This window comes from Parasteatoda tepidariorum, chromosome 10, assembly GCF_982258835.1.
Source record: "Parasteatoda tepidariorum strain Cologne lab strain chromosome 10, Ptep-v5.0, whole genome shotgun sequence".
In the NCBI taxonomy this organism is placed as follows: domain Eukaryota; kingdom Metazoa; phylum Arthropoda; class Arachnida; order Araneae; family Theridiidae; genus Parasteatoda; species Parasteatoda tepidariorum.
In genome coordinates this window covers 83604172-83631078 of record NC_141764.1, presented here as the reverse complement: position 1 = coordinate 83631078, position 26907 = coordinate 83604172, and the positions used below count along the sequence as shown (strand labels likewise).

The 26907-nt window shown below is 27.8% G+C and overlaps 1 protein-coding gene across 4 annotated transcripts in view; it reads right to left on the bottom strand.

The window, feature by feature from the left end:
• Positions 1 to 26907, bottom strand: part of Dlg5 (MAGUK family member discs large 5) — a 44836-nt gene that overhangs the window by 7978 nt on the left and 9951 nt on the right. For 3 of the 4 annotated variants that reach the window (XM_087153231.1, XM_087153234.1, XM_087153233.1), the window contains exons 7-22: positions 26398 to 26640; positions 25171 to 25495; positions 23804 to 24020; positions 21832 to 21967; positions 19142 to 19263; positions 18130 to 18232; positions 17867 to 18043; positions 16046 to 16232; positions 11937 to 13830; positions 10688 to 10853; positions 8015 to 8117; positions 6936 to 7110; positions 4966 to 5164; positions 3989 to 4091; positions 2900 to 3113; positions 895 to 1139 (exon numbers count right to left, since the gene is read on the bottom strand). In XM_087153231.1, the coding sequence (XP_087009357.1) occupies positions 895 to 1139; positions 2900 to 3113; positions 3989 to 4091; positions 4966 to 5164; positions 6936 to 7110; positions 8015 to 8117; positions 10688 to 10853; positions 11937 to 13830; positions 16046 to 16232; positions 17867 to 18043; positions 18130 to 18232; positions 19142 to 19263; positions 21832 to 21967; positions 23804 to 24020; positions 25171 to 25495; positions 26398 to 26640 (4609 nt within the window). The remainder of the gene's footprint in view (positions 1 to 894; positions 1140 to 2899; positions 3114 to 3988; positions 4092 to 4965; positions 5165 to 6935; positions 7111 to 8014; positions 8118 to 10687; positions 10854 to 11936; positions 13831 to 16045; positions 16233 to 17866; positions 18044 to 18129; positions 18233 to 19141; positions 19264 to 21831; positions 21968 to 23803; positions 24021 to 25170; positions 25496 to 26397; positions 26641 to 26907) is intronic. The other variant, XM_087153232.1, reaches the window with a different exon arrangement.

Sequence of the window (26907 nt, the reverse complement as noted above, 5' to 3'; positions counted from 1 at the left end):
ATAGCCCTTTTGGAAAACTGGTGATTTTTTTCTTAACTGATTTCAGCTCAAAAACTAGAGTTATAAATTACAGAATGAGCTGTATATTATCATTAAATTTTTCGATGACAAATGCTTTTGCCGATGTAATATAAAAGATATTTGAGAAAATCAAATACACGCAACAACAAAAAAAGAAGTGTAACTTTTTGTTTTCATAAAAAAATTAAATCTATAAACAGGGTGTGTAGCCAAATCTTTCAACAAAAAATAAGCACCTTTTAAGTATTTTTTAAACGCTCCAAAAATATTTTTAAGCACTATAACAAAATTCAAAATAATTTTCAAAGACTTTACATGATCATGATAAAACAACTATTTTCTGACAAAGACCTCTTTTCTTGATCATATTAGCCATTATAAAATGATCAGGATTTTTCAGTTCAATAACAGAGGGTGGAAAATGAAGTCTGAAATTGAGAATATCTTGCAAAATGCAACAGAGTTGCACATGAGAGTGCAATAATCTTATCGAACCCAGCTCAGTAGACGCACATACGGATTCAAAAGTATTTCATCAAACCTGCAAAATGATTGGCGCTTTCAGAAACTATTGACCGACGGTACGCCGAAATGAATTGTAGTTTAATGAATTGTGAAAACGCTGAATAAAACAATGTGAAAAGCATGCTTTTGCATAATACGTGGCGAAAATCGACATGGTAAAGAAAAAATATATAATTTTCCAAAAGGAAAAATGAAGTACTTTTTAAAAACACCCAAAGACAAAAGCACCTTTAAGGGCTTTTAAATAACGAAAATAAGCACCTTTATGCACTTTTTAAATACGCTGCGCACCATGTATAAATATTTTTTTAAAAAGCTGAAAATGAATGAGTAAATCACAAAACTTACAGTGTTGTTTTTCCACCCTTTGGTAAGTTAGTGGTACTAATTCTTCCCCTAAGATACCAGAGTCACTGCAACTGTTGATAGATACATCTGAGAAAGAGGCAAGTTCTTTGCTATCCCTTGAATTGCTACGATGGTGACGTTTCCTTCGAAAGAAACTTCGTCTAGCAGCAGTTGAACCTCTTCTTCCACCATCAGTACCATCCAAGTCACCTAAACTTCTTTTCATCATTAATTCTTCCTCTGCCCTATAAATATTGAAAATAATTTTATTTTTTCTAAAAATCATAATGCCCACTTAAAAATGTGTCATTTGAAAGTCCCTTAACAAGTTGACTGCCGCGTCACCCATATTCGGATGACAGCAATTTCTGATTGGGTAGTGTCACCGGTACCGGGGTGACGCTTACTTGACAACTTGCGAAGGATATTCATATGTATTTAAAAGGATATTTCACAGGAAGTAACAAAACTATTGAAATGTTATAAAATAATACAAAAATGACTTAAGAAAATTATTATGAGCCTCGTAAAAGCTTTCTTGTTCACTGCTACTCGACTTACTAAGAAAAAAGTTTTCCATTTTCCTTTTCGAAATTTCAACGAATTAAGGTAAAGATTTTAAGTTATACTCCTCTTCACTTGGCAAAGATTCAAACTGATTGTGTCAAGTGGCAAGATGAGAAACAGATGTGAAGCAACGGACACAAATAACCAGACATAATACCATGGAAACAAACGGAGAGGGATATTATTATCGTAACCACCAAACTCGCATTGTTAAAATATAGGTGGGAGTACTTAGAATAAGCTTCGTACAGCAGTACTCGTGGCCTGAAGGAGATTTCACTGTAAACGCAAGTGGCAGTCAACATGTTAATGGTAAAACTTTTTTAACAGGTAAGCTAAAACTATTTTTTTAAATCATAAATGTGTATTATAATATTGATATACTTGTTTATGTTGCTATAAAATATTATACATAAATTGATAAAATATTATACATAATTCAACTTAACTTAAATACTAAACATTAACAAAGAAAATAAATGCTAAAACTAATTTACCTAAACTATTTATGCATAACCAATGCCTCAATACCTTTAATTGATGTACCCAAAAGTTTATGATCAGATAAAATATTTAAGTACTTTAAGTTAATTCAGTGCAGAACCTCTTATCCGGAAATCAGAAAACCGTAAAACCAGATAACCGGAAAGAAATTCGGAACCGGAATTTAATTTTCTTCCATTAAAAACATTTTTTTTTTCCCTATAAGATTTTGAGCCCATTTTGTTATTTAGAGCGTACGGCATATCGAGTTGAGGAAAGAACTGATTTAGAGGACACATCAAAAGTCGTTTGTAGACGAATCTCACATAAGCACAAATAGCTTATATATGTTATTAATGTTAATAATAACATTAATAACATATATAAGCCTGTATATAATTTTCATTTCATAATTTCTCTTCTTATTTAAACTTAAGTGTATTATTATTTATTATTTCTAAAACTATTTCAAAATAATTTTTTAGTTTCGTTTTATAAACATTAAAAAAAAACAGCATTTTGAAGCGATTCAGAAAAACGGAAAAATCAATTATTCGGAATCGCAATGGTCCCGATCGTTCCGGATGATCGGTTCTCTACTGTACTTTTATGCAGTTTACATTATTATTTAGAATTAATTTTACTATTTGTTCTTGAAGTGTTTTTGAATATAATAAATTTTTTGATAAGTTCTAAATTCTTTAAATAATTGTAAAACTGTATTAGAAGTTCCGTTTATGAAAAATTAAATCTAAAAAGTTCATTTCAAAAGCAAAGCTATGAAAAAAAGTTAAGAAAAAAAAACTATAATGAAAACAACAAAGTAACTTCATGATCGTGAACAAATAAATACATTTACATAAAAATAATGAAAATATCAATCAGTTTCAAATAGGTCATTTCAGCTTAAAATAAGCAACAAATAATTTGGAGGTTCTTCTAACAATTATCTTACTTATATTTGCTAGGTATGAAACCACATTTTATTTTTTCTCCCTCCTCATCCACAAGCCAAGCTTGCCACAGGCCAGGTACACCATTGTACATTGTATTATCAACGTACAGGATATCATCTTTTTGGAATGCCAATGATCCATTAATGCTTAATCGGTCAAACGTTGACCTGATGTAAAATGAGTCTCCAGGCTGATCTTGGATTTCTTGATATCCTAAATATAAAAAATTTTAAATGATTAAATAACAGAAATAAAAAAATTTAAAGAAACATGAACAAAATAATTCACTATTTCTTTAAATTAATATTTTTCAATTTTTTTAAAAAATATTGATATTTTACATACTTTTAAAAAAAAAACTTTTCAATTTACACATATTATTTGAAACCATTGTATTTTTATTGTCTTTATTAAACTTCTTAACTTCATTAAACTTATTATTGTCTTTATTAAACTTCTTACAAGAACAATGTTTTATTTTTAAAAATTAATTTAACTTTCTTTCCCAATTAAATCTTTTGCAGTTTTTAAAAATATAACAGCCATAAAATAAGGTACTATCTTGCTATAACAAAAATTCTTTCAATCTAAAAATAATCTAGCATGTAAACAGCAGTGAACCTGTTTCAAAAAGGTAAGCATCAAGGAAATGACAATAAGGTGCAAGACAGAAAGAGCACAAAACCTAAATACATTAATCAGTTTGTTTTGTTGAACTGCTTTTAAGATTCATTAATCACATTTTAAATCTTAATTTTACATTTTATTGTCATTGCCATTCAAAACAACTAAATTCAGACATCTCTTTTAAGTAAATTATCTTCATAACCATACTAACCACAACCATACGAGTATAGAAAAACTTGTCTGTTAACATAAATTTTTTTTATTTTTGGCAATAGAAAAAATCTTGAAATAGTCATGAACTCATTTTTAAAAATTTGTGCTAAGGTACAATACATTTTAACAAATTTCCAAAAAATAGATTAAGCCAATCTTCAAATCAAAAGCGAAAAAATTAAGATGGAAAAAAAATATTAGCTTGTAAAGTCATATAAAAAAATTAAAACAAAGAGAAACAGACATACTTTCATAATTATGGAGAGCTAATATTTTTACAGTATCTGCTGGCTTAGCAAGTTCATATGCTGCTTCTTCTGCAGTTGCATGTCGTAAATCAATTCCATTATACTAAAAATAAATAAAAATAAGCATGCATACATGAAAAAGCATGGACATTTACTATGGAGTACTATTCTCATTAAGCCAAGTGAATAGATACTATACACAAATACACATAAATTTATAACCGAAAAACTTAATATTTAAGGTCAGCTTTATTTTAAGATAATAGAAAAATAGATCTACTTTAAAATCTCTTTTCTGGCTCATAAAGAAAATTTACAAAAGGAAACTTTTTTCACTTTATTGGTCGCACATTGAATTTATATATATATGCATTTCTTCTTCAATAAATAATTTAAAACTTTGTTTTACTTTAGTATACAATTAATTTCATTTGCTTTTACCCATATTTCTTTTTTAAAATTTTAAACAATTCTGTACAATAGATGCAAGCAAAATATTTTGATAGAATTTTATTACTATTTTCAAACAAATAAATCTTAAGTAGTTTTTTTTAAAAAAAAGATTAAAACAAAGCTTGCATTTGTTTTTTTACTTTTAGAAATTGGTCTTAAGACAATCCAACGTCATTATTTTAAATGAAAAAATTAAGTAAAGTTATTGGTGTTAGCATTTTTTTTAAATTAACATTTTCTTTTGCCACAGATATATTTATTTTGGATTGATTTAAGATTTCTGATTGTGCAGTTTTGATTCAAAAGAAATAATATTTGAACATATGTTTTATTGTGATGTCTATAACTGACAAGATATCACAAAATAAAATTTCTTGCATCGCTTAATCCTACTGTACAGGCAAGAAAGCATATAAAAAAAATCATTTTGTTTTTAAATGTTACTTTAATGTAGATAACATTACATAAAATAAAAAATATGCTAGATGAATATTATTGCTGTGAAAAGATTAAAAAAATATTACCTCTAGAATTTGATCTCCAGTACGTAAACCATTGGGACCTTGGGCTGGAGAATCTTCTTGCACAGCATGAATGAAGATACCTACAGCATTACCACCTAACAGACTAATTCCCAAATTAGATGTTGATTTTTTAAGAATCACAAGTCTAGGTTCAGTAATGGATGTTTTTGAATTCTTCATTCTGTTACCAGAGCTTAAGCTTGAAAAGAAACACATTAAATTTTATTATGAAAATATTATATAAACCTTAAAACTATAAAAATAACTCTGTCGCCACAACAGTAGCTAATATATTAAAGAAATTAGGTTATTTCCTTTTAAAGGTTATAACTTTATTTTCACATGTTTTCAGTTTTTCAAAAATTGTAAAATATTCAATATAAAAGAAGTAAGCCTAGAGGACTACCTCCTCTCATGACTAGAGGTCATGAACTGGGTGATCATCCATGCTGTTAAAATTTAAGTCTCCCAAAATATTAGTTTAATACAAAAATTTCATTTCCAGTAGACAAAAATTTATTAATTCTATTTGTAATATTTTGTGTTTTTATACTGTAACAATAATTTAAACATAGTTGATCTAACATAGTTACATCAAATATATGCATGCTATTGGTTACCACAACCACAAATAAAATTGTCTTAAGCAATAAATATGACTTAAAAAACTAATTGAGGTTACTAGAATGTAGAGGTTAATCCAAGTTTAATTTTTTGGTACCCAGTTTTCAGAAAAATAGAAATATTACTAATATCTTTTTATCAAGTGAAATATTCAAATTTAGTAGACACTATGTTTTACAGTTAATTAAAAGAGAAATTTTCATAACAAGTCAGAATTTAAAAAAAAAAATAGCATTTCTTATTTTTCGAAATAGCTCATTAAAAAAAAACAGTACTTAAGTTTCACTTCATCGACCCTACCACCAAATAATTATCACATTGCTCAAGGGCAGCACAACTCAAAAAATCATGTTTTGAGATAAGTGGGTTTAAAGATTTCCTTGCTAAGGAAAATGCATAAGAAATGCTTTAGTTTGCTTAAAGGAAGATGACATTCAAGTTAAATTATGAGTTGTTGAGTATTGCTGCTGAAAAGAATGTGTATTTTCCTATTTACACCTGTTCTTAGTTCAAAATGCATGTTTTTTCAGTTGTGCCACTATTGCAGCCCATGAGCAATATAGTCAAATTTTAAATACAAATATTTTCTTTAAAAAAACTAAACAATTATTTTCTTGTAATTTAATAAAAGTAAATTTTTTTAACCAGATTGCAAAATGTTAGGTAATTTTACTACCACTTGTCTTAAATCGACATTAGTAATAGACAGCCCCGTGGTGATTTTAATCCCTAAGAGATAACAAAATTAGTTTGCCGTCATGTCCTAAACTAAATTAAACTCAGTGGCACGACAGCCCATAGAGGGCCAAGGCCTACAGTGTTCATTCAGTTTTCTTGACCTTGGGCTCTGGGATGCAGAAGCAAATGTTCTGGTTAGGTGGTCAGCCGAACGCCGAACCCCAGTGTTCAGTTCCCAAGCATGCTTCGTACTCATTTATCGACCCACTAAAGGGATGAAAGACTGAGTCAACCTTGCCTGGCCCAAGGATCGAAACCAGGACCTGCAGCAGGTGAGCGTGAAGCGCTATCACTCAGCCACCAGGCGTCTGCAGTCATGTCCAAGCTTGTTATAAAGTTTGGAGAATTAGACATGGAAATTTTTTATTAAAGTATCATTCTGATAAAATAAAATTTTGTAGAAAAAAAGGGTAGTTTTTTAAAATTTCAAAATTTTTTTTTGTGAATTTGATTCTTATTCTTTTTTGAAAAGAATCCCTTTTAAAAATTTGGTTTTGGTGAAGGGACTATTCTTAGAAATTTAACTTTTGAGAAGGGGTCATAAAACAGTTCAAATCACAAAAATGCATTGCAATTAATTAGGTCAAACTTTCAAAAATCACCATTACCTATGAGCTTTCTTCTTTGTTAAAGTTGAGGCAGCAGAACTAGGTGTGCTGGGTACGTCTTCATTGGATACATCAATGGATTTAGAATGACTTAGCTTGTGATGTAGAACAGGAGTTTCACAAGGAGATATAGCATCACTAGAATATTCGTTTTCAGGCACCACTTCTTTGTATTCTTACAATAAAAAAGAAGTTCGTAAATATTTCTCATGAATTTCATATTTCTTTAAAACATGAATGCATCGATTATAAACAGGTATTTTTAAAACAAGTTACAAATAAATAGGAGTGTTACATGGCAAAATTTGCTAAACTTTTCGCCATTAAAATTCACAGTTGACACATTCACTGGCTACATCATTCAGAAAAAAATTAAATAACTATTCAGGGTTCCCACTTAACTTCGGAAAAAAAAATTCCCTGACTTTTTCAGGTATATCAGATAAATTTCAATGAAAATCTGTATCAGATTTTATCTATACCATGCATTTTTTCATTAGAAAACTTTGATTCCTTATTTTATTTTATTTGTAATGCCAAATATTAGATTTTGTGAGCAAAAACATACATTAGAATAAGAAAGGAAAAATTTTACTAAGAAGTGGAATTTTTAAAAATAATTGTAGTAGATGTTAGAATTATTACTGTTACTGACAATTCTAGGACTAGTTATTTTCCAGGTATGATAGAGGAAGTTTCATGTTTTTTATAAAAAATTGCAACTTTGTCCTGCTTCTTGGAGTTAGAATAAAATTCTCTGACAATTCCACGTTTTCCCTGTTCTCCCTGGCCCATCTTTGCTACTGCTTATCTATCAACACTTCTTTTTTTCAAAAATTTAAAAAAACGTGCAGAGATTTAAGGTTTATAAGTTACATTTTAAGATTTGCATGTTAAGTGTTACTTTGGAAGCTAACTAACTTTTAGGTTTCATTAATCAGTTTCGCTGTTCATGATTTTGGTCTCTAACTGGTTATCATATGAGAAAGCATTATTTTCGGTGATATGAAAAATTTAAAACTCAAACAATAATGTCAAAAAGATTTATTATTTTATTAATCTGCACTTAAGATACTTACTTTCTGGGTTGTATTGCACTAACATAGTTATACTATCCATACACTGTCGAAGAACATTTGCAGCAAGCCCATATGTTGCACTGCGCATATTAATGCCACAAACCTGGAAAAAAAATTACCACATTAATAGTATTTTTCTAAAATTAATAGCTATTTAACTTAATAAAATTGAGATACATATATCAATATTCAACATGATCTAGAAAGTTTGTGTTCTATTAGAAACTTTTTAAAGAAAAACATTATTTTTTTTTAAATCTATAAATTAAAAAGACAATTTAAAGTATTTTATGATTTCAAACATGACATTTTAAAACAAATATGAACTAATTTGCACAGAATTTTGAAAATATAAACTTAAGAGAATTTTAATTCTGAATTATTTGACTGGATTTGTGTGTTTCTTTTGGAATGGAGATGGAACTTACAGTAAGTTTGATGCCCAGTACAATATTTTGACTAACAGTACACCAAGATGAACCAGATTTGCAGTTTGAATTTACACAACTTTCAAAAGGACAATACTAGCTGCCTTTTTGTAATGTCCACCATAGACTGGTAGCAATGGGCTTGGCTGAATGAACTGGCTTGCATTCAACCCCATGGAAAAACTCTGGTTCAATTTGGAAAGGAGTGAAAAACAGTCACTAACTACCAATAAATATTTTAAATCCTTTAGTTTGGAAATCAAAGGTTCTCCATAAAGTGCAAATTTGGGCAGGCCAATATCTTGAGTTAACTCTATTTTAATCTTACTATTTCCTGATAAACCCCACAAAATTACAATTAAGGTTGCCGCCCCCACATATGCGAGTTCAAAAAGTAAAATTCCCACAATGTAGTCATACCAGGGTTCGTGATTTTTTTGATTTTTTTTAAAAAAATCAAAAGATTCAGATTTTTTTTATTTAAATCAGATTTTTTTTTATTGAAATACACTGTAAGAACTTTAATTTATGATTTAAAAAAAATTATAAATGTTTAATCAAATTAACTTAATATTAAAACTATATTGTAACAATGTTTTAGAAGCTCTAACTAAAATAATTTTTCATTATAATACATGGCTTTGAATGCATTTTGAGACAAATGCATGATTAAAATTTAAGGACTAGATGAAATAGAAAATTTAAAGAATACTTCAGGGGTCTGTCTGGGTTTTTCTGAGAGGTACCTCTTTTGTGAAAATTAAAAATTATATTAAAAAATCAATACAAATATAGTAAAAATATGTATTTATTGTTTCTTACGAGACACAAAAATAAAATTTTAAGAAAAAGTATTTTGTGTGATTATTCTATCATTTTTCCTAAAGTTTAATTTGTAAAGGTACCGTTAAACGGTAGTAAATTTGTAAGACCCCTGTACTTTAACTATTAAAACAAAGTTTCAGTTAGCAAACCATAACTTTAATTTAAAATTGTGAATTCTTTTTTTTCCTCTTGATTTTTAAAATGACAAAATAAGTGTTGCAGACTGTGTTTATAAATGCAGTCATTCATCAAAAAATAAATAAATATTTAATCTATATATTTGTAAATTAATATGTTCATTTTTAATTCTATATCAAAATAGATAAGTTAAGCTAAAAGAAAAATTAGAAAATCTATGTACTCATTGGAATTTTTTTTCACAAAATTTCTTAATAGAAAATCAGATAATGTCAAAGATACTGTAAGTATATTATGAGAAAAAAATACCAGTTAATAACCCTACTGCATCAAATAGACTTTGAAAGAGTTTGAAAAGGACGAATGACACTATATTAGGAAAAAAACATCTGTATTCATCAGCCCTTTTTTTTTCTTTTTCTGTTTTTGGCATATTAGGGTAATTTCTTTTTAATATAACCTCAAGCTTCAGAAATATACATTTTCCACCAATAAAATATGATGTAGATTTTAATTCACGCTTTTTCATTCAAAAGGTAGAATTTTAATTAACATTATTTGTATTATTTTTTGAAAAAAATTCATGCTTATTAATTATTTTCTACAGCTATGCAAGTCTATATTAAGACAGCATTAAATGTTTACTTTAATCTGTACTTTCAATTTCAAGAATCAAAAAATTTGTAAAAATGTAATTTCAAATGTGTTGGAATTTAACACACACCAAGAAAGTCATTTCGTTAACTAAAATTAATTAATGCAGCAATTTATTTAAATTTAACTTTAATACTAAGAAAAGAAAATAATAAAAGTATCAAAAATGTAAGACAATATTTTTTAACTTTTGAAATCAATATATATAGATAAAAAAAATTAGTTGATTTAAATCAATGATTTTTTTAAAAAAATCATTTGATTTAAATCATGATTTAAATCTTGATTTAAATCAAGCTGATTTAAATCAACGAACCCTGAGTCATACACGATCATCCAAAATAGTGCAGTAGGTGTGAGCTTACTACCAATCGGACCAAGGGTCATAGACTAAAAAGCTGAAACACCAACGGACAATAATTCTAACTCTGCTCCGATATGCACAGATGTCCTACCACTTATTAGTATACAGTGTTCATACAGATTATCTAACAAATTATAGATATAAAAAAATAATACACTCAAATAAGTAAAAATATAAAGATTAAAAAATAAACTTCGTATTCAAAATGTAGAGATGTAGTAGACTACAGGTAAGTTTAAATTACTAACAAACTTTGCGACTAACCTCTAAAAGATGATCACCAATTTGAAGGCCTGCTTGATCAGCTAAGCTGTTCTTGGTCACAGATGATACAAAAATCCCAGCTTTGTCTTCACCACAACTAATCTGAATACCCAAAGGTTCAGTACTTTTCTCAATGCAGATACTACGAGTGTCGCCAGGTTTAGGCCTGGAAAATAAAATTAGAATTTCTCTAAAGCTGATTGCATTATATTTTATACTAACATAAAATTACATAAGTTTTTTAACACTATAATTGATTCAAGTACTTTAAAATTAACATTTGCCAATACAAATATTATATGTGAGATCAAGGCTTAAAAACAATAAGAAAATTGAATCATTTTCATCAAATTATGTTTTCTTAAAAAAAAAAATTCTAAAACAGCTCCTAGGGATACCTAGAAATACTATCTTATATCTGCACTCTGGGATTAGCAAGCAATTTTGCACAAGTTACATTTATTCTTCGCTACAAAACTCAAAATTAATAGTTATCCATTAGTTACACTAGCAAATAATAAATAAATGTAAAGTACATATAAGAAAAAATTAATATTTAAAAAAGTCATAAATGATTGCCCACAAGTATTTTAAAAATGAAAATTACAGAGATTTCTAAATTAATAAGTTTATTGACAATTAAATATATGGTAGTGTCCCTAATATAATAGGAATTTGATTAAGTAGTATCAAATATTAAACGTAAGTAAAACTATAAAAATAGGATTTTATTAATGTAATAAAAATCTGTAATATTTGAAATTTTCATTACAATCGTAGAAATTGATAAAATTTTCAATTTGGAATAAAACATAAAAATTACAGAATTATCAGAAGAAAATTTTTTTAAAGAGAATACTACCAATGCATATTTAAAATTTAATTAAGACTAGCTATAAATTATTGTAGCCAAGATGGCTCAGTGGTTAAGGCACTGGGGCATTATTTTGGGGTTCGATTCCCAGTGGCGGCTTGAAGACCACCCAACTTCAAGTCAATGAGTACCAGCTTGTCTGGGAATTAAAGGCTGCCTGTGTGCAGAGCTGGCCACAATTATGCCGCTGGTCTCGAATTAGTGGAACCTTATCCACCATGATCCCCCTGGCCCACAGCAGGCTATTGGTGGAATGATTTACTCTGTATAGCATTTTATTCCCAATTACTTAAAAATATTAAAGAACTTAATAATTCAAATCTTTAGCAAATGAACATTCAATAAAGCTGAGATATTATTAAAAATAGAGCTTACGTTCTTCCCCTGTACTCTACTGAGGCTTGCGATCCGTCAGGATTAAGCCACTCAACTGTAAACGGAGGTAAAGGACTGCTACGTTCTGATACAGATGAGGCTTTCTCAATTGAGCTACTGGAAACTTTACCAGCTGAGGACTTAGACGTTACACTTGGATTTGATGGAATTCGAATGCGCTGATTTCTTTTATGGCAGGTTAATAACCCATCTGCAACAGATGGACTGTAAGAATCGTCTCTGTAAACAGTGTGGACATGAGCATGAGCTGGAACAACTCTTTTTGGAGTTTGGCAGGATGAACTGTGGTGGTAATGTAGATCAATACTTTGTGTTGGGGATGGATTTGAATAGCTATAATGAGAAGGACATGGTGAAGGAGACGGAGAGAAGCTGTGGCGACCACTGTCTTTGAGAGAGTATCGTCCACTGTCTGGATGTGTATGAAATGAGCGATCGACGAGCATGGACTCTGTTACAGATACACTTAACAGTGAATCTCCACTTCTTGAAGTGTAGACTGAAAGACCAGGCGGGGATGAATACCTAGCAGCAGAAGGCAAAGGAGATACTACGAGTGCATTACCATGAGTGCTAGTGGTGTGATTATGAGTGTGATGAGAGTGAGTAATACCACGTTGTCCTGTATTTAAAGTGTAAAAAGGAGTACTACTACGAAGTAAGCTTGGACTAATGACAGAAGCAGTGAGGCTCGTAGGAACTGTTACGGGATACATATGTGCGGAATGAGCACTCAGAGGCCTATCGGGTGAAGAAAATGATAATGGTATACCATCTGAATGACTAAAAGAAGTTCTATCTACACCCAAGCTCAACATGTTTTTACTACACTGGCTAGATGCATTTGATTCTAGAGAACTTAAGCAATCTGAATCAGAGACACCAAATAAAGCAGATCGTGGCCGAGATCGATTTCTGTTTTTATAAAACTCTAAAACATCTTTATTGGGATATGCCGAAACAACAGAGTAGTCCAATAATGAACTAGCGCTGGAATTTCCATTATATGATGGTGGTCTGATATCTGTAAGTTGTTCATTGCTCTGTCCAGATATTGTTTTATGGGGACTGGTAATCTCTGGTGAAGCATATGAAGACCCTGAGCTAGAAGTCTGAGTTGTGCAAGCACTTGGTGAAATTATAGGAATACTTGATTTTTTTGAAAAATTTGAAGTCTGGTGGCCATGCTGGCAATCCACAAAGACAGAAATTCTATCACTTTGCATAGATACAGAGAGACCACTATTTTCATTGTCACTGCAATCATCTAACAGATGATTTGGATGAGATTCTGATGATTGTTTTGAATTGCATTGCATGGAAGGATCATAAAGGCTGAACTGCTTGTTAACTGCTGCAAGTGACTTTCTTTCAGATTTCTTTCGATTAGGACATCTAGAAACAGTTCCAACTTCGTTATACTGAATTAAAGGTCCCTTATATTTTGGCCAAGTGCCACCATTTTTATCTGGTTTTCTTTCTTTGGAGCCCTTATTTAACATTCTACTATGAACTTCAAGAACTGAATCTAATTCAGCAATTGGATCTTCCTCATCATGACCTAATAAAGGAGACTGAGTAGTAGGTGAGTTTTTCTTATCCTTTGATGTGCGCTTTTCACCGAATATCTTATTGTAAGCTCGATCAAGTAAAGTAGGCTGAGAGGAAGGATATCTTGTCCTATCATCGGATGCAGCTTTTCGTCGCCTTGTGATTGGAGATAAAGGTGATGAATCAGGTGATTTCCTTGAATGATCTGATTGCACAGTGTTTGATTTCAGAGATTTCGAACCCTCGTGCTCATATAGAGTAGGCTTTTTTGGTGATATTTGAAGGGCTTCTTTTTCAGGTGAGGATGGTATACTGTCTCTTCCTAAAATTAAAAAGCAACATAAATTTCATTTGTAGGAAAATAAACAATTTAAATCCTAACTAAAAAATTCAAAATCTATTATGAATTATTTAACGTACAATGAGAATAGGGTTCTACAACTAAAACTCTTAATGACTTTATAGGATATATGGAAAAGAAATTAATAGTAAATCGTTTAAATTAAAAAAATTTAACACTAAATGAATAATCCATTAGAAGAGAGCTCATATAAATGGCTTTATATGCAAGGAAAAAAGTTCAGTTTTTATGACTTTCCCCATTCAAATAATCTGTTAATATCTCACAGACACCAGTATCAATTAGCATCAGTTACATGTTTTTAACCATAATACAGTCAGACCTCGATATAAGGTCATCCGCATATAAGGTCACTTTTCCAAAGTCCCAGCTCAGTGAATAGGAATTCTTTGTTACAGATTATCGGATATATGGTCAAGTTTCAAAAATCGTTATCGCTTATAAGGTCATTTTTATCTGAGGCGAGGGGAGCTCTTTTCTAACAAAAGCCTATTTAACTTCCTTACAAGGCAATTACCCCTCTCGAGTTCTAGGAAAATGTTGCAACCTACGAACAAGCTACAATTTCTGAAATTGTTTCACAAGATGTGACAGTGTGGACAATGACAGTGATGCTGAGACTGTAGCTGTAACCCAAGTGGATGCCTTCAATGCAATAAATGTCATACGAAATTTTTTTACAAACCATGAGGGAGCCGAGGAACATTTTTAGAAGTTACAAAATCTAGAAAACATTGTTCGAAAAATAAAACCAAAAACGAGACAGACCTGCATAAATGATTATTTTAAATAAGGTAAGATGTAATGTATGTATGTACACTTTAAGGAAATTTGTAAACAGCTTTATTTTAAATTTAAAAAAATTTTAAAAATCTAGCTTTTTTTTTATTCTTTACTAATTCTATTAAAATTTATTGACTAGATATTTAATTTATGGCGAATCGTTTTTGTTAGTTCGTTGCCATTTTTAAAAAATCATAATGTGTACTATTTACATGCTTAGTTACGAACTGCTAATGAATCGGCTAAAAGGTCACCCCGCTTATGAGGTCACTTTTGCGATGTCCCTTAGGGTGACCTTATATCGAGCTCTGACTGTATTAATAATTAATTTTAAATGGATGGTGAATTTCTGAGAAAGCTTTTTCTAATAACAAAAAAATAATAAGTAAAACTAAATCTACTATAGTACATAAAAATAAATGAAGATATTCAATACATCAAATGCAATCAAGAAGAACAGAAAAAATCATTGTATGAGTACAAAACTCTCCTGATAATAAAATTGGATGCTATGTTTGTTTGTTTTTTCTAAATTTTGGATTACTTAAATAATGATTAGTTTCAGCTGTTGTCTTCAAAATTTTAATATTATTTCATTACAGAACAGTATAAAATGGGTTCTGTTTATAGATCTATTTTAAAATAATAGGTTTATAAATTTTAAATAAAAATAAAAATCATATAAATTTAAAAGTATAACTAAAAATGAAACTAAAAGCAACAAATGCATAAAAAGCTTTGGTTTTTAAAATTATAGAAAAATTTTAGATAAACTATGAAATACAGATTTTTTTCATACTTTAAGAATCTGGTCAAAAATTTACCTTCAAATTGTAGATTTATTACCTTTATAAAAATAAAATATTCAGATAAACCTTTTTTATTTTTTAAAAAAAGTAGAAGTAATTAAAGCATGAACATTTTGTTTTTATTTTAAAACTTTGTTTAAGAAAATTAAAGCATCGATGCGCATATGCAGATTATCTAAACAGAACCCTACTAAAATCATATTATACAGAAATCCATTCAGTGCTTCCATGAGATACAGAAATTCTAGAAATTAGCAACCCCAAATCTAATAAATAATTAAAGTATACAGAAACCCATTCCTTCTTGCACAAACACCTTATAATATTTTAGAAAAGATATATTTTAAATATTACTTAGAGCAGCTTGAAAACGACAATCCAAAATTGTACATACAGCACAATCACGTTTTAATTAAAATTTAATAACAATAAAATGTTGGATTTATGATGAAAAATAAAATACTGAGCTGATGCTAAAAAGGAAGCTAAAATTTCTTACTGAACAAAATTCTAAAAAATTTAACATACATTCAACAAAAAATACGTAACAATAAACTTTAAATGAGAAAAAAATCAATACAAACCAAAGCTATTTGAAGTAGATCCTTTCTTTTTATCACTTAAAATATCAGAGTTTTGATAGCTTGATACAGAACTTGGAGGAGAGTTTGGGCATGGTATACATTTAGCAACTTGGAGGGTTAATGTTGAATTAGCCAAGTCTAGCATGTCTCCTACAGTTTTGACACTTTCTACAGATTTTCCATTGACCTAATATTGGACGTAAAAGCTTGTGTTTAGTATAATCATTTTAAAAATCAAAAGAAAATTTCACTATGAAGAAGGTTATGTCAAAAATTCTCGACATTCAGGCATATGTAAAATATTCCTGTTTATTTATTAATGATAGTAAAGCATAAAACATTATTTTAAAAAATTTTATGAAAAATCAGAATTTTTGGCTTAATTGAATACATAAATAAAGGGATATCAAGCATTGAATACTATAAAAATTTTACATTTCAGTTAGATTATTAAATTTTAAATTAAAAACTTAAAATGAAAAAAAAAAAAACTAAAAATCAAATAAATGAATTAAAATTTCATTTTCAATTAAATTATATATGAAAAAGGAATATAAAAAGTTAGCATATAAAGATTTAAAAAAAAAATTTCTAATTTAGAAAGATTCAATTTCACATTCTCATCAACAAAATATCTTTTAAAAGAATGAAAATTATAATAAATTAAAAATTTTTTCGTAACAAAAAAAAGGGATAATTTTCTCTACTCGAGTATAATAAATAAAAATTTTATTGCAAAAGAATAATAAAATATACTATTTTTAATTTTAGAATTATCTTGTTTAGAACAGTTTCAAGGATATTTTTATTAATAGAACACTAGAAAATTCATTACAGTTTCAGCAAAAACAATTCATTACAGTTGAGAAATAAACAGAATTTTAAAAACAGTACAATTAGTTAAAACTTACTCAAATCAATATTTAATATAAGTTTGTAATTGAGTTCAAAACTTCCTTAATCAAATAATTTTTAAGTAGGTATTTAAAGATCTAAAAAAAAAATGTTACTCATGATTTTTGTACTAAAGTAACTTAGTGTAAGATCCCTCAATTCACGATTTAAAAATCATGATATTGTATATTTGATTGGAACTGGTAATTTTTAAAGTAATAAGTGAATGACCCCTGAATTTATCATCATAAAAGTTTGATAATGTAAAATTGTTACTTGAGATTTTTTTCTTCTTCTTCGTAATACTATTGAATTCCGTAAAAAATTTGAAACACTGAATCCTGCAAAATGCTATAAACTTGAAACTCTGTACATAATTAGTGGACGTATCCTAAATTTGAATTATCAAAATTTTGTGATTTAAACTAATTATTTATTAAAATAAGACTTTAAAACAAGACTTTAGATTGAAAACACTAATCTCCCTGTTCTTTAAATCAATCATATTCAAATCTACATTTGTATTCATAGAGAACAGGATGTTCTGAACTTGTAGAAAAATTAGGAAGATCAGGACAAAAAAAATTTTATCAGGGAAATCAGGACAACTAGGAGCCATGTAATCTATATTTTTATTAAGAAATAATTATAATCCATTTAAATAAATAAAAATTGCTTACATAACTATGACTTTAAATTTTAAAAAAGTAATTTAATATTTTGTGTCATACTAGAATAAAAGCACACCTCGAAATAATATTTACCCAAGACACTTCATATTAATACATCTTTTGTTCTTGATATTCAACAAAAATTGCTAGTTACTCCAAAAAAATTATATCAAAGAATATTATATTCATATGTAATCATAGGTATGTTATATTCATATGTTATTTCAATAATAACAAATTATTGATATTAACAGACCGATAATAATCTGTCTCCAACAGCAATCGATCCTTCTCGAGCAGCAACTGAACCTGGTGTGATACGGCTAATATAAATTCCATTTTCAATAGCAAGCCCATGATGTTTACCACCATGCACGCCTAATATCACATTACTCACTCCACGGCTATTGGTTAACCTCCGCCTTTTAATAACCTAAAGAAATATTTTTTAATTACCAATCTTTTATAGTATCAATAGGACTAAATATATTACGAAAATAATTGAGACATAGTTCTTACCAATAAAGCATTACCACTACAGTTTCTGATGGCTTCAATTGCATTTTTTCTGTCCATGTTGGAAACATCAACATTGTTAATTTTCATGATGCAGTCATTAATTCTAAAAATAATAATAATAAATTTAAAAACTTATTAAAAAAAAAAACAATGACAAAAAACATAAATCGTTACAAGAAACAGTTTTTATAGGTAATAATTTATAACACTAACTTAATTTTTAAGCCCTTATTGCCTTTTTTATTAACCTGAATTCAAACCATTAAAAATTTTAAATCACAGCATTTCAGATTTGAATTTATGTTCTTTTACTTCTCTGTAAGAAGAGAAGATTAAGTTTCAAAACAGCTCTTTGGTGGAAGAGGGCAGATTATATTTTTTAGTTTTTTTTATTTTTAAATTTCCTGTTTTTAATTAAAGCTTTTTTGTTTTTTAATTTAAAGCTTTAAAAATTGTTTACGGAGTATAAAAAAATATTGTTGACTAGTTGCAAACAGCAAAATTTTATATCTCTTTCGAGTTAAGGGAGAAAAAATCATTTTAAACAGAGTATTATGGAAATTCTCAAAAACTGTAATGTTTATCACTCAACCGTAAGACTAATTTCGACTACAAAAGCATAGTAGTTACAGATAAATCGTAAGTCTTATTTTTATAAAACACGAGTGAGATAAAATAAGAATTTTTTTTTTTTTTTTACATTTTATAATATAAAATAAGTCTTATTTTTCTGATTTATGTTTTGATTTCATAAGCAATTTGTTGAAGTAGAGGCAAAATATTAAAAAATGTCAATTGTAAACAACAAAGTGGTGCTTGAATGTATAAAATATATAGTACTTGCTTTGAAAATTTCATTTAAAGACTGCTGGAAGTTGTCATGTAACAGGTAACTGAGAGCGTTTTTGTACTCAATTTTCAGGTATTAAATAAGTGGTGGGATATAAGCAGTTGAAGAATAAGTTTTAAATAAAACTTTGAATGAAAGAAAGAGACACGGCAATAGTCATACTTTAATTTTCCTTCAGCTCTGCTTCCCTTGGTTATGCTTCTGATGTAGAGGTGATTGTCATTCTGGCCTTCTCCTTTTCCTCCTCCAAGCTCAAGTCCAAGGTCATCCTCCGAAGAAAAGTTCTAAAATCATTTTTTATTTTGAAATATATCTTTACATGCTACACTCTACAAATTATTCAGGAAAAACTGAAAACTGCTTTTATAGGGCTACATCTGCTTAAAACAGCAAAAAGTATAGCTTTTATATACATGCCATGCACTAAAAAAAATTATTTTTAGAAAAATATAGAAAAAGAGAAGAGATATGAGGAAAATAAAAGTCGGAAAACAAATGCATGAAGTAAAATCCTAGATTTTTTTCCCTTCTCAAAAGAAATCCCAGTAAAGCTAATAGCACATATATGGTTGAAAGCATGTAGCAGCAAGTTGCCATTAAATCTGCAATAGCACACTAAAATTAGAAGTGATTATCAACTTAATTGTGTAAGATTAAGAATAATTAAGTCTTCTATACAAAAATATATAATTTTGAGATACAAATATGTTAATAATAAAAATTATATACACATTTAAATCTATGCATTTCAATAGCAAATTTCATATACAATTATATAAATCTGTGAAATTTTTAAAAATATGGTACAGAGGAATACAATGTATAAGAATCAAATAAAAATTTAAGTTTAAGAAAATAGAAATAATTTAAGAAAACAGAAACAATGATTTTTTATTAAAGTTCTACAGTATTTGCAAATTATCCATGAAAATTCATACCAATGAATATTTTAAGAAACAAAAAATTAATGTATAAAAAATTAACTCTTTAAAAATTACTTGTGTGCAGCTTTAGACTTCTGCCTGTCCCTTACAAAGAATACATGTATTTAAAACTATCCCAAATGCTATGCATAGCACACAATAAAAACTGACTCCATTAATAACATATTTATTTTGTATAATAAAAATCGTTTGAGGGCTCTAACAGTTAGGTTAACATTTACCTTAGTAGCTAAACAATTTTAGAATAGTAATACAAGGAAAATTTTTACACTATAAATTAATTAATAAGATAACAAAAATATCAAATTAAATATAACTTGAAAAAATAGTATAAAAATAGCAATTGATCAATAGTTAAATCTATTTAATTTTCATCACTCTAATCAGTAAAAGAAGCTCAAGTCTGTATAATCTTGCGATAGTTCATTATTTGTAGATTTAAAATTTTGCTTCTCTTTCCATTTCCATGCATTAAAAGACCTATGTCTGTTATTAAAAAATGTTTAGGTAATGAGTAACAGTGTATTTAAAAGAATTAGGAAAAAACACCAGCAGAGGTTCTAATAGATTATGCAACATGCAAATTTGCTAGAGCTAAGTTATGGTCTATAGCAAAAATAGAACCCCACTTTTACAGTCACAAAAAACTCTATACTATATAACACGTTTGGCTCAGCATGGCATTAATGAATGTCTCAGCTCATAAATTCAATAAGATGATGCAACTCTATTATTCACCTTACTACAATGTTAAACACATAACATTTAAAATCCATCCTGTGTGTGAACTATTATATTAGTTGGAAAGTTATACTAGCTTTACTGACATACCTAATGTGCTAAATAATCTTTTACTTACAAATTCTGAGAATGAAAGAGTTATTTTAATAAAACATAAAAAATAGCAATACAAAACCACACAATAAATAGAATATAAATGAAAAATTTACGGATGGTAAAATACAATTAACTTCTCTAAATAATAATAAAAAGAATAATTTTAACTATCTTCTACAATAAATTAACTATCTTCTACATAGAACTCAGACTTATAAGATCTGAATAGAGAAACAAATGTGAACAAAAAAATGTAAAATAATTAGGCAGGAGTAGTTAGGAAAGGGTCTTGGTACAACAAATAATTGCTAAAAATAATTAAACAGTGGAAAGTTCCATATTCGTAATCAATGGGACTACGACAAGTTCGGAAAATACATTTTTCTGGGTGATAGGTCTTTAAGGTAAACAAACATAAAAATATTTTGTTGGATAAAAAAAAAAAAATATGATATATCGATCATAATAATTATGTCTATTTCCTACAACCAATTTCATACACTTTTTCTTTAACAGATCTACAAGTGTAAACATAAACAAAATAGCTTCATTTATTTTGAATGTTACAAATTGTCCAGAGAATAGAGAGTTACCGTTTCCAATGTAAATGGACATCCGGAAATGGGATGGGACTTAGTACTGTAATAGCTTAAGTAAATAGGAATCATAGACAAAATATAGTTTTAATAGCAGGATAATAACTCTTTCGTATCATATATGCATAAAAATTAAAGTAGAAAATGCAATTTTTGTGCATTAATTATAGTAAAAAAAATCCACCAATTTAGCAATCAATTTATAATGAATCAGGTTTAAAAATAAGTTAATCTTGATTGAATAGTTTCAAAGAAGTAAACATATTTTTTAACAATCCTATTAAAAAAATATCAATTAGTTTTTGTGTCATATTACCAGAAACAAATTTTAACTAAATTTCTTTGCTTAATTTCAAACAAAAACAAAAACAAAAGTAACATATTTAATTAATTAGTTGTAATTAATTTCATTAAATAAAACACTTTGTCACAACAACCTTCAAATAAATAAAAAATAAACATTATTTAAACTTACAATTGCTACTTCAACAGTCTCTGTATCCCACTCTTGCATATCTGCATCAATTGCAGAGTCTCGACTATGATTGTTCCCAACTGAATTAAGTTGTTTCATTCTGGATTCTTTCTCCAACTGTGCTTCTATCTTCTCTCTGCAAATAAAGATTTCACTCTCCATTAAGTGGCTTGTGAAAATATTAAAATTCAGGATTAATCAATTTACAACAAATAATAAAATGCATATTCTGTTATATAATGTGCCTCTTTATTACAAAAATAAATTACAGATATGTCAGACATAAAAATGATAGATTATGAAAAGAACAAAACAAAAATAGTCTTCCCCATGTACCAAAATGTTTTTCATTAAAAAAAAGTTAAAATTTCCATAATTGGCCAACCAGAAACATTTGTCATATTCATCTTTTGTTATGCACTTTGTAATAAACAAAATACATACATTATTCCCTTTCTTTGCCAGTCAATTCAGTTTATTATTCGAAATCCGGGCAAAAACCTTCGCATAAATTACAAGTACAAGAATATCAGAATTACGATATAAAATGGGTGCATGCCATACAGAAGTGCCGAAACGTTACAAAAATATATGCAAATATATTACATAATATAAGCAAAATTATACAGTACATAAAATTTCCAAATGTGAAACAGCCTAGTTTAAAACATCATTAGCATTAGTTTTCATAAAAACTACAAAAAAGTAAATTCAAGAATTAAAATTTGATAATAATTTTGCATTACTATTTGGTTCATTCTCTACAAATATGCTATTTTCAGGTAGTAACAATAATAATAAAAAATTTTTTGTCAGAAATGTCTAGTTTTTCTAAATAAGATACAGGAAAAGGTACAAGACAAGGAAAACAGAGCAGTGATGCTTCATATTTAAAAGAAATACTGAAATTATTATATGTTTTTATTAAAGTGAAGAAAAGATAACATTTGTGGGAATAATAATTTTATTAATAAATGTGTTTAAAATAATATTAATGAATATATTTAAATATATGTCTGTCTTTAACTGGTTTAAAAAATAATAAAGTGAAAAAAAAATTTTTTTTTTTTAAAAAAACTAGTCTTTAAAAGCATAAGAATCAATCCCTCACAAAAATGTCATTTTCTCACGGTGGAGGAATGAGGAGATAACATTTGCTTTTAAAGCTTATACCAGTATAAAAAATGAGAATATATATTCTTAAACAATTATTTATCATAAGAGAAAATTAGAACACATAGTAAAAAATTTTTAGAAATAAAATTAACTTCATAAATTACAAAAGTCATTTTCTCTTACAATAAGGTCTAAAGTGATAAGGGAGGAAATGAGAGCTTCATTTTAACACTTATCTAATTTATTTATTCAGTTTGTTTTAATAAACCTAAGAACTTCTCAGAATTTAATGAAATTTGTTTTGCAAATATATCAGAACATATGTACTGTATCTAGCCAAATAATGATACTATTCATATTAAACATTCTGAATCCCTATGAGTGAGGAAATGATATTTATTATGAGTTTCAAACTTTTTTGCTAAATAAATAACACATTTAAAAACCAAAGAATCAACATAATATTTAAAAACACTATAAGTGTTTATTTTAAAAAATAAAAGAGTTAACAAGTATAATATTTTTGTGAGAAATGTTTTATGTATTTGTAGGTGGTAAGAGTTGCAGGTGAGGAAGCAGATTTCCTAGTTTTAAAAATTTATAAAAAATATTTATTTCAAATAATACTTCAAACTATACATTCATTAAACAAATAACTTTCTATAGAAAAACTGAAATACACTTCATTTACATAATTTTAAGCCTATTTGCAGAAAACTACCCATTTAAAAAAATAATAATTAAAATTGAAAAAAAAATTCCAAAAAATTTATGTTAAACTCATAAGGCTAAAACAAAGGTAGGAATTAAAAAAAAAAAAGGACCTTTTATGGAACTAGATATAATAAATAAATACCTCAATTCTTTTAGTTCTTTTGAAGCTTCATTCTTTTGTTTTTTAACATCATCTGAATCCCTTAACGCTTCGGCAAGATCACTGACTGCTCGGTCTCTCTCTTTTCTTAATTTATCACACAAAGATCGGATACTTTCTCTTTCAAGAACTATCTTATCTCTTTCACTAAAAGCCCAATCTCTACGTCTTTTGCAAACTTCTGCTTCTTGCTGGGCCTCTGTAAAAAGTAATATTTATTTTTAAAAAATTTTATTATTAAAATGTAATTTCTTAGCTACAAATTGAAATTAAATTTAACTGATAATAGAAAAGTAGAAATTGTAAAAATAGATTAATTTGATAAAATGACATTTGACAATAAAATACGTAAATGAAAATATTGCCTTTTTAAGCTACTAAATTAATTATGTAAGCTTTAATTAGGGATTTAATGTCAAATAATATGCAATTGGGTCACTTTCATGTCTCTTGAAATCGTTGTTTCCTTATTTCTTAGTACTTCAAATACCAGAATGTATTACCTTTTATTTGGTTTTCACTTTTAAAGATAAAAATACAAAATAAGTAAAGTAAAGAAAATAAAAACTTATGAATTTAATTAGTTTGGATAAGAAAATTTATCTTTAAATACTAGTTACTTTCAATATAATATGCTTAAAATTAAATGAATAAGCCACATCATTGATTTAATATATTTAATAAATGGTCAGCTAATAAAAGTTTTCAAATAATGAAAAAGTGGACACTAAAAAATATTAGAAATTTTCAATTTAAGTTTAACATGTTAAAAATATAGATTTTTTTAAATTCAAATTTTTATTTTTTGAAATGTAGAAACTAATCTAATCTGCTCAAAATTTGCTTTAAATTTTCACCAATTTTTGAATCAGCCATAAATTTTTACCAATTTTTGGAATCAGCTTTAAATTTTTACCAATTTTTGAATCAGCCTTAAATTTTTACCAATTTTTGAATCAGCCTTAAATTTTTACCAATTTTTGAATCAGCCTTAAATTTTTACCAATTTTTGAATCAATCTAAAATTATCCATTAAGAAATGCGTTAGAAAAAAAAAGTTTAAAATAATAATGTTGTCAGACTTTATATATTTTCATACTTAAATTATTATCTGTAATTATTTTCATTTGCACACAAAATGAGGCTAAAAAAAAAAAAAAGATTTTAAAAATTTACACTCTTAGGGATAGAAATTAAGAAAATTTAGTAGCTGATCCGAAGGTCCAGTAACTGTAAAATATTATTAACCAGTACATATTTTCACTGGTCTGTTTACAAGCTCCTGATAAATGAACTTCCAATAAAATAAACTAACTTTGGTAATTTAAATTTATGAAAGGAATACAAACCATTCAATTCAGTGTTCAGCTTCTCCACTTGATGTCTTAAACTCTCGATTTCTGAATTTGCTTGATCCAAATCATCTAGCCATTGGCCATGAGTTTTGATCATATTATCATGAGTGTTCTCCCACTGGTTGTCGCGTTCTTTGCGAGAAATATCTCTTCCCACAGAATCCCAATGAGGCTCACACTTTCTTCGATCTTTATTCCGAGGACTTTCTTCTCGACCAGTAACATAATCTCCGTACTTTTCTCTCAAATCATTACACTCTTTAAGAGCCCTATCGCGATCTTGGAGGGCAGATGATATTTCACGCCTTAATGTTTCAACCTAAATTTGAAATTTTTTTTTTTTAGCTTTTTCAAGATATTTTATATCATGCAAAACAAAATCATCATATACAGTCTAAATTCTTATATTTAAAATAAAAATTTTGTTTATGCCTTTTTTTTTCCCTGCATTAACACTTATTTTTGAATCAATCTGTTAGGCTCTCATTAAAACAAACTAAGTCAAGCTCTTATACTGAAACAAAACTGAACTGACCAGTAGATCATTAAATAAAAATGTTTTAATATGCAGAATGCAAAATTAAAAAAAATCAAACATCTTTAGAATTTTTTTATATGACGATTGGATTGCCACTTACAAATCTAAAGTTAACAACTATGCGATAAACATTTCTTTTCTTTCAAAAAGTGATTTTTTTAAATTATAAATGTTAATAATTTACAATGCAAAAGTATACCTTAAAATAATTATGAATTTAATGATAATAAAATTTTAAAATTCAATATTCACAAAAAAAAGGAAACTAAAGTTCTAGGTATTGAAGAGAAATAAAGGTATTAAAATGCATTAATTTCATACCTATCAATTAACATAGTAATTGAGAAATATTAGATATAGACCTTGAATTTATTTCAATACATCAAATGTATTGAAATAAAAAATTATAAATTTTAAAAGATTGTAGAAGTAAAATGATTCTTTGAATAGTATTAGAGGGACAGGAAAGTAATGTAGTTTCGGTGTATTTAATTTTTTGCTATCAAGATTTTATTTTTAATCAATAATGTATTCACCTTCATTAGCAACAACCTTTCAATGCTGGATCGAAAAATGAATTGAAAAAAAAAATAATTGATTTTTAAGACTAGGGAATATTTAATGCGCCGAAATGACATTACTTTCCAGTCCCCCTAATATAATTCAGGAAAAAAATATCTTACTTCTTCAGTAGTAGCTTTATTAGTTCCCTCAGAACTCTTTGCTCGTTTTTGAGCTTCTGTAAGTTCTTCTTGCAATCTTTCCATTTCTTTATGCACTGTATCACGTTCAGACATGATGAGGGAATATTCTTGCACAGCAGCATTTCTTTCTTCTGTCAGTCTGGCCAGATCTTTCGTAGCTTTGATCCTCACGGCCATGGCTTGATTAATTTCTTTCATAGCTTCATCACGTTGTTGTTGCACCTATAAAATGTACATTCAAGAATTACAAAGTTTATTCAAAATGTGCTTAAACATGTAAAATTACTCCTCATTTTCCTCTTTGAGTTATAAAAAACAATTTTTTTTCTTACATTTTATATTATTTAGTATTCAATAGATAATAAATATGTTTGATCTTTATTTAGGAACATAACATTTAAAGCATATCTAAAAAATAATGACATTTTTAACGTCTTTAAAATGAATAAAATAAAGAAAGGGACTCAGATATATAAAACTATATTTTCA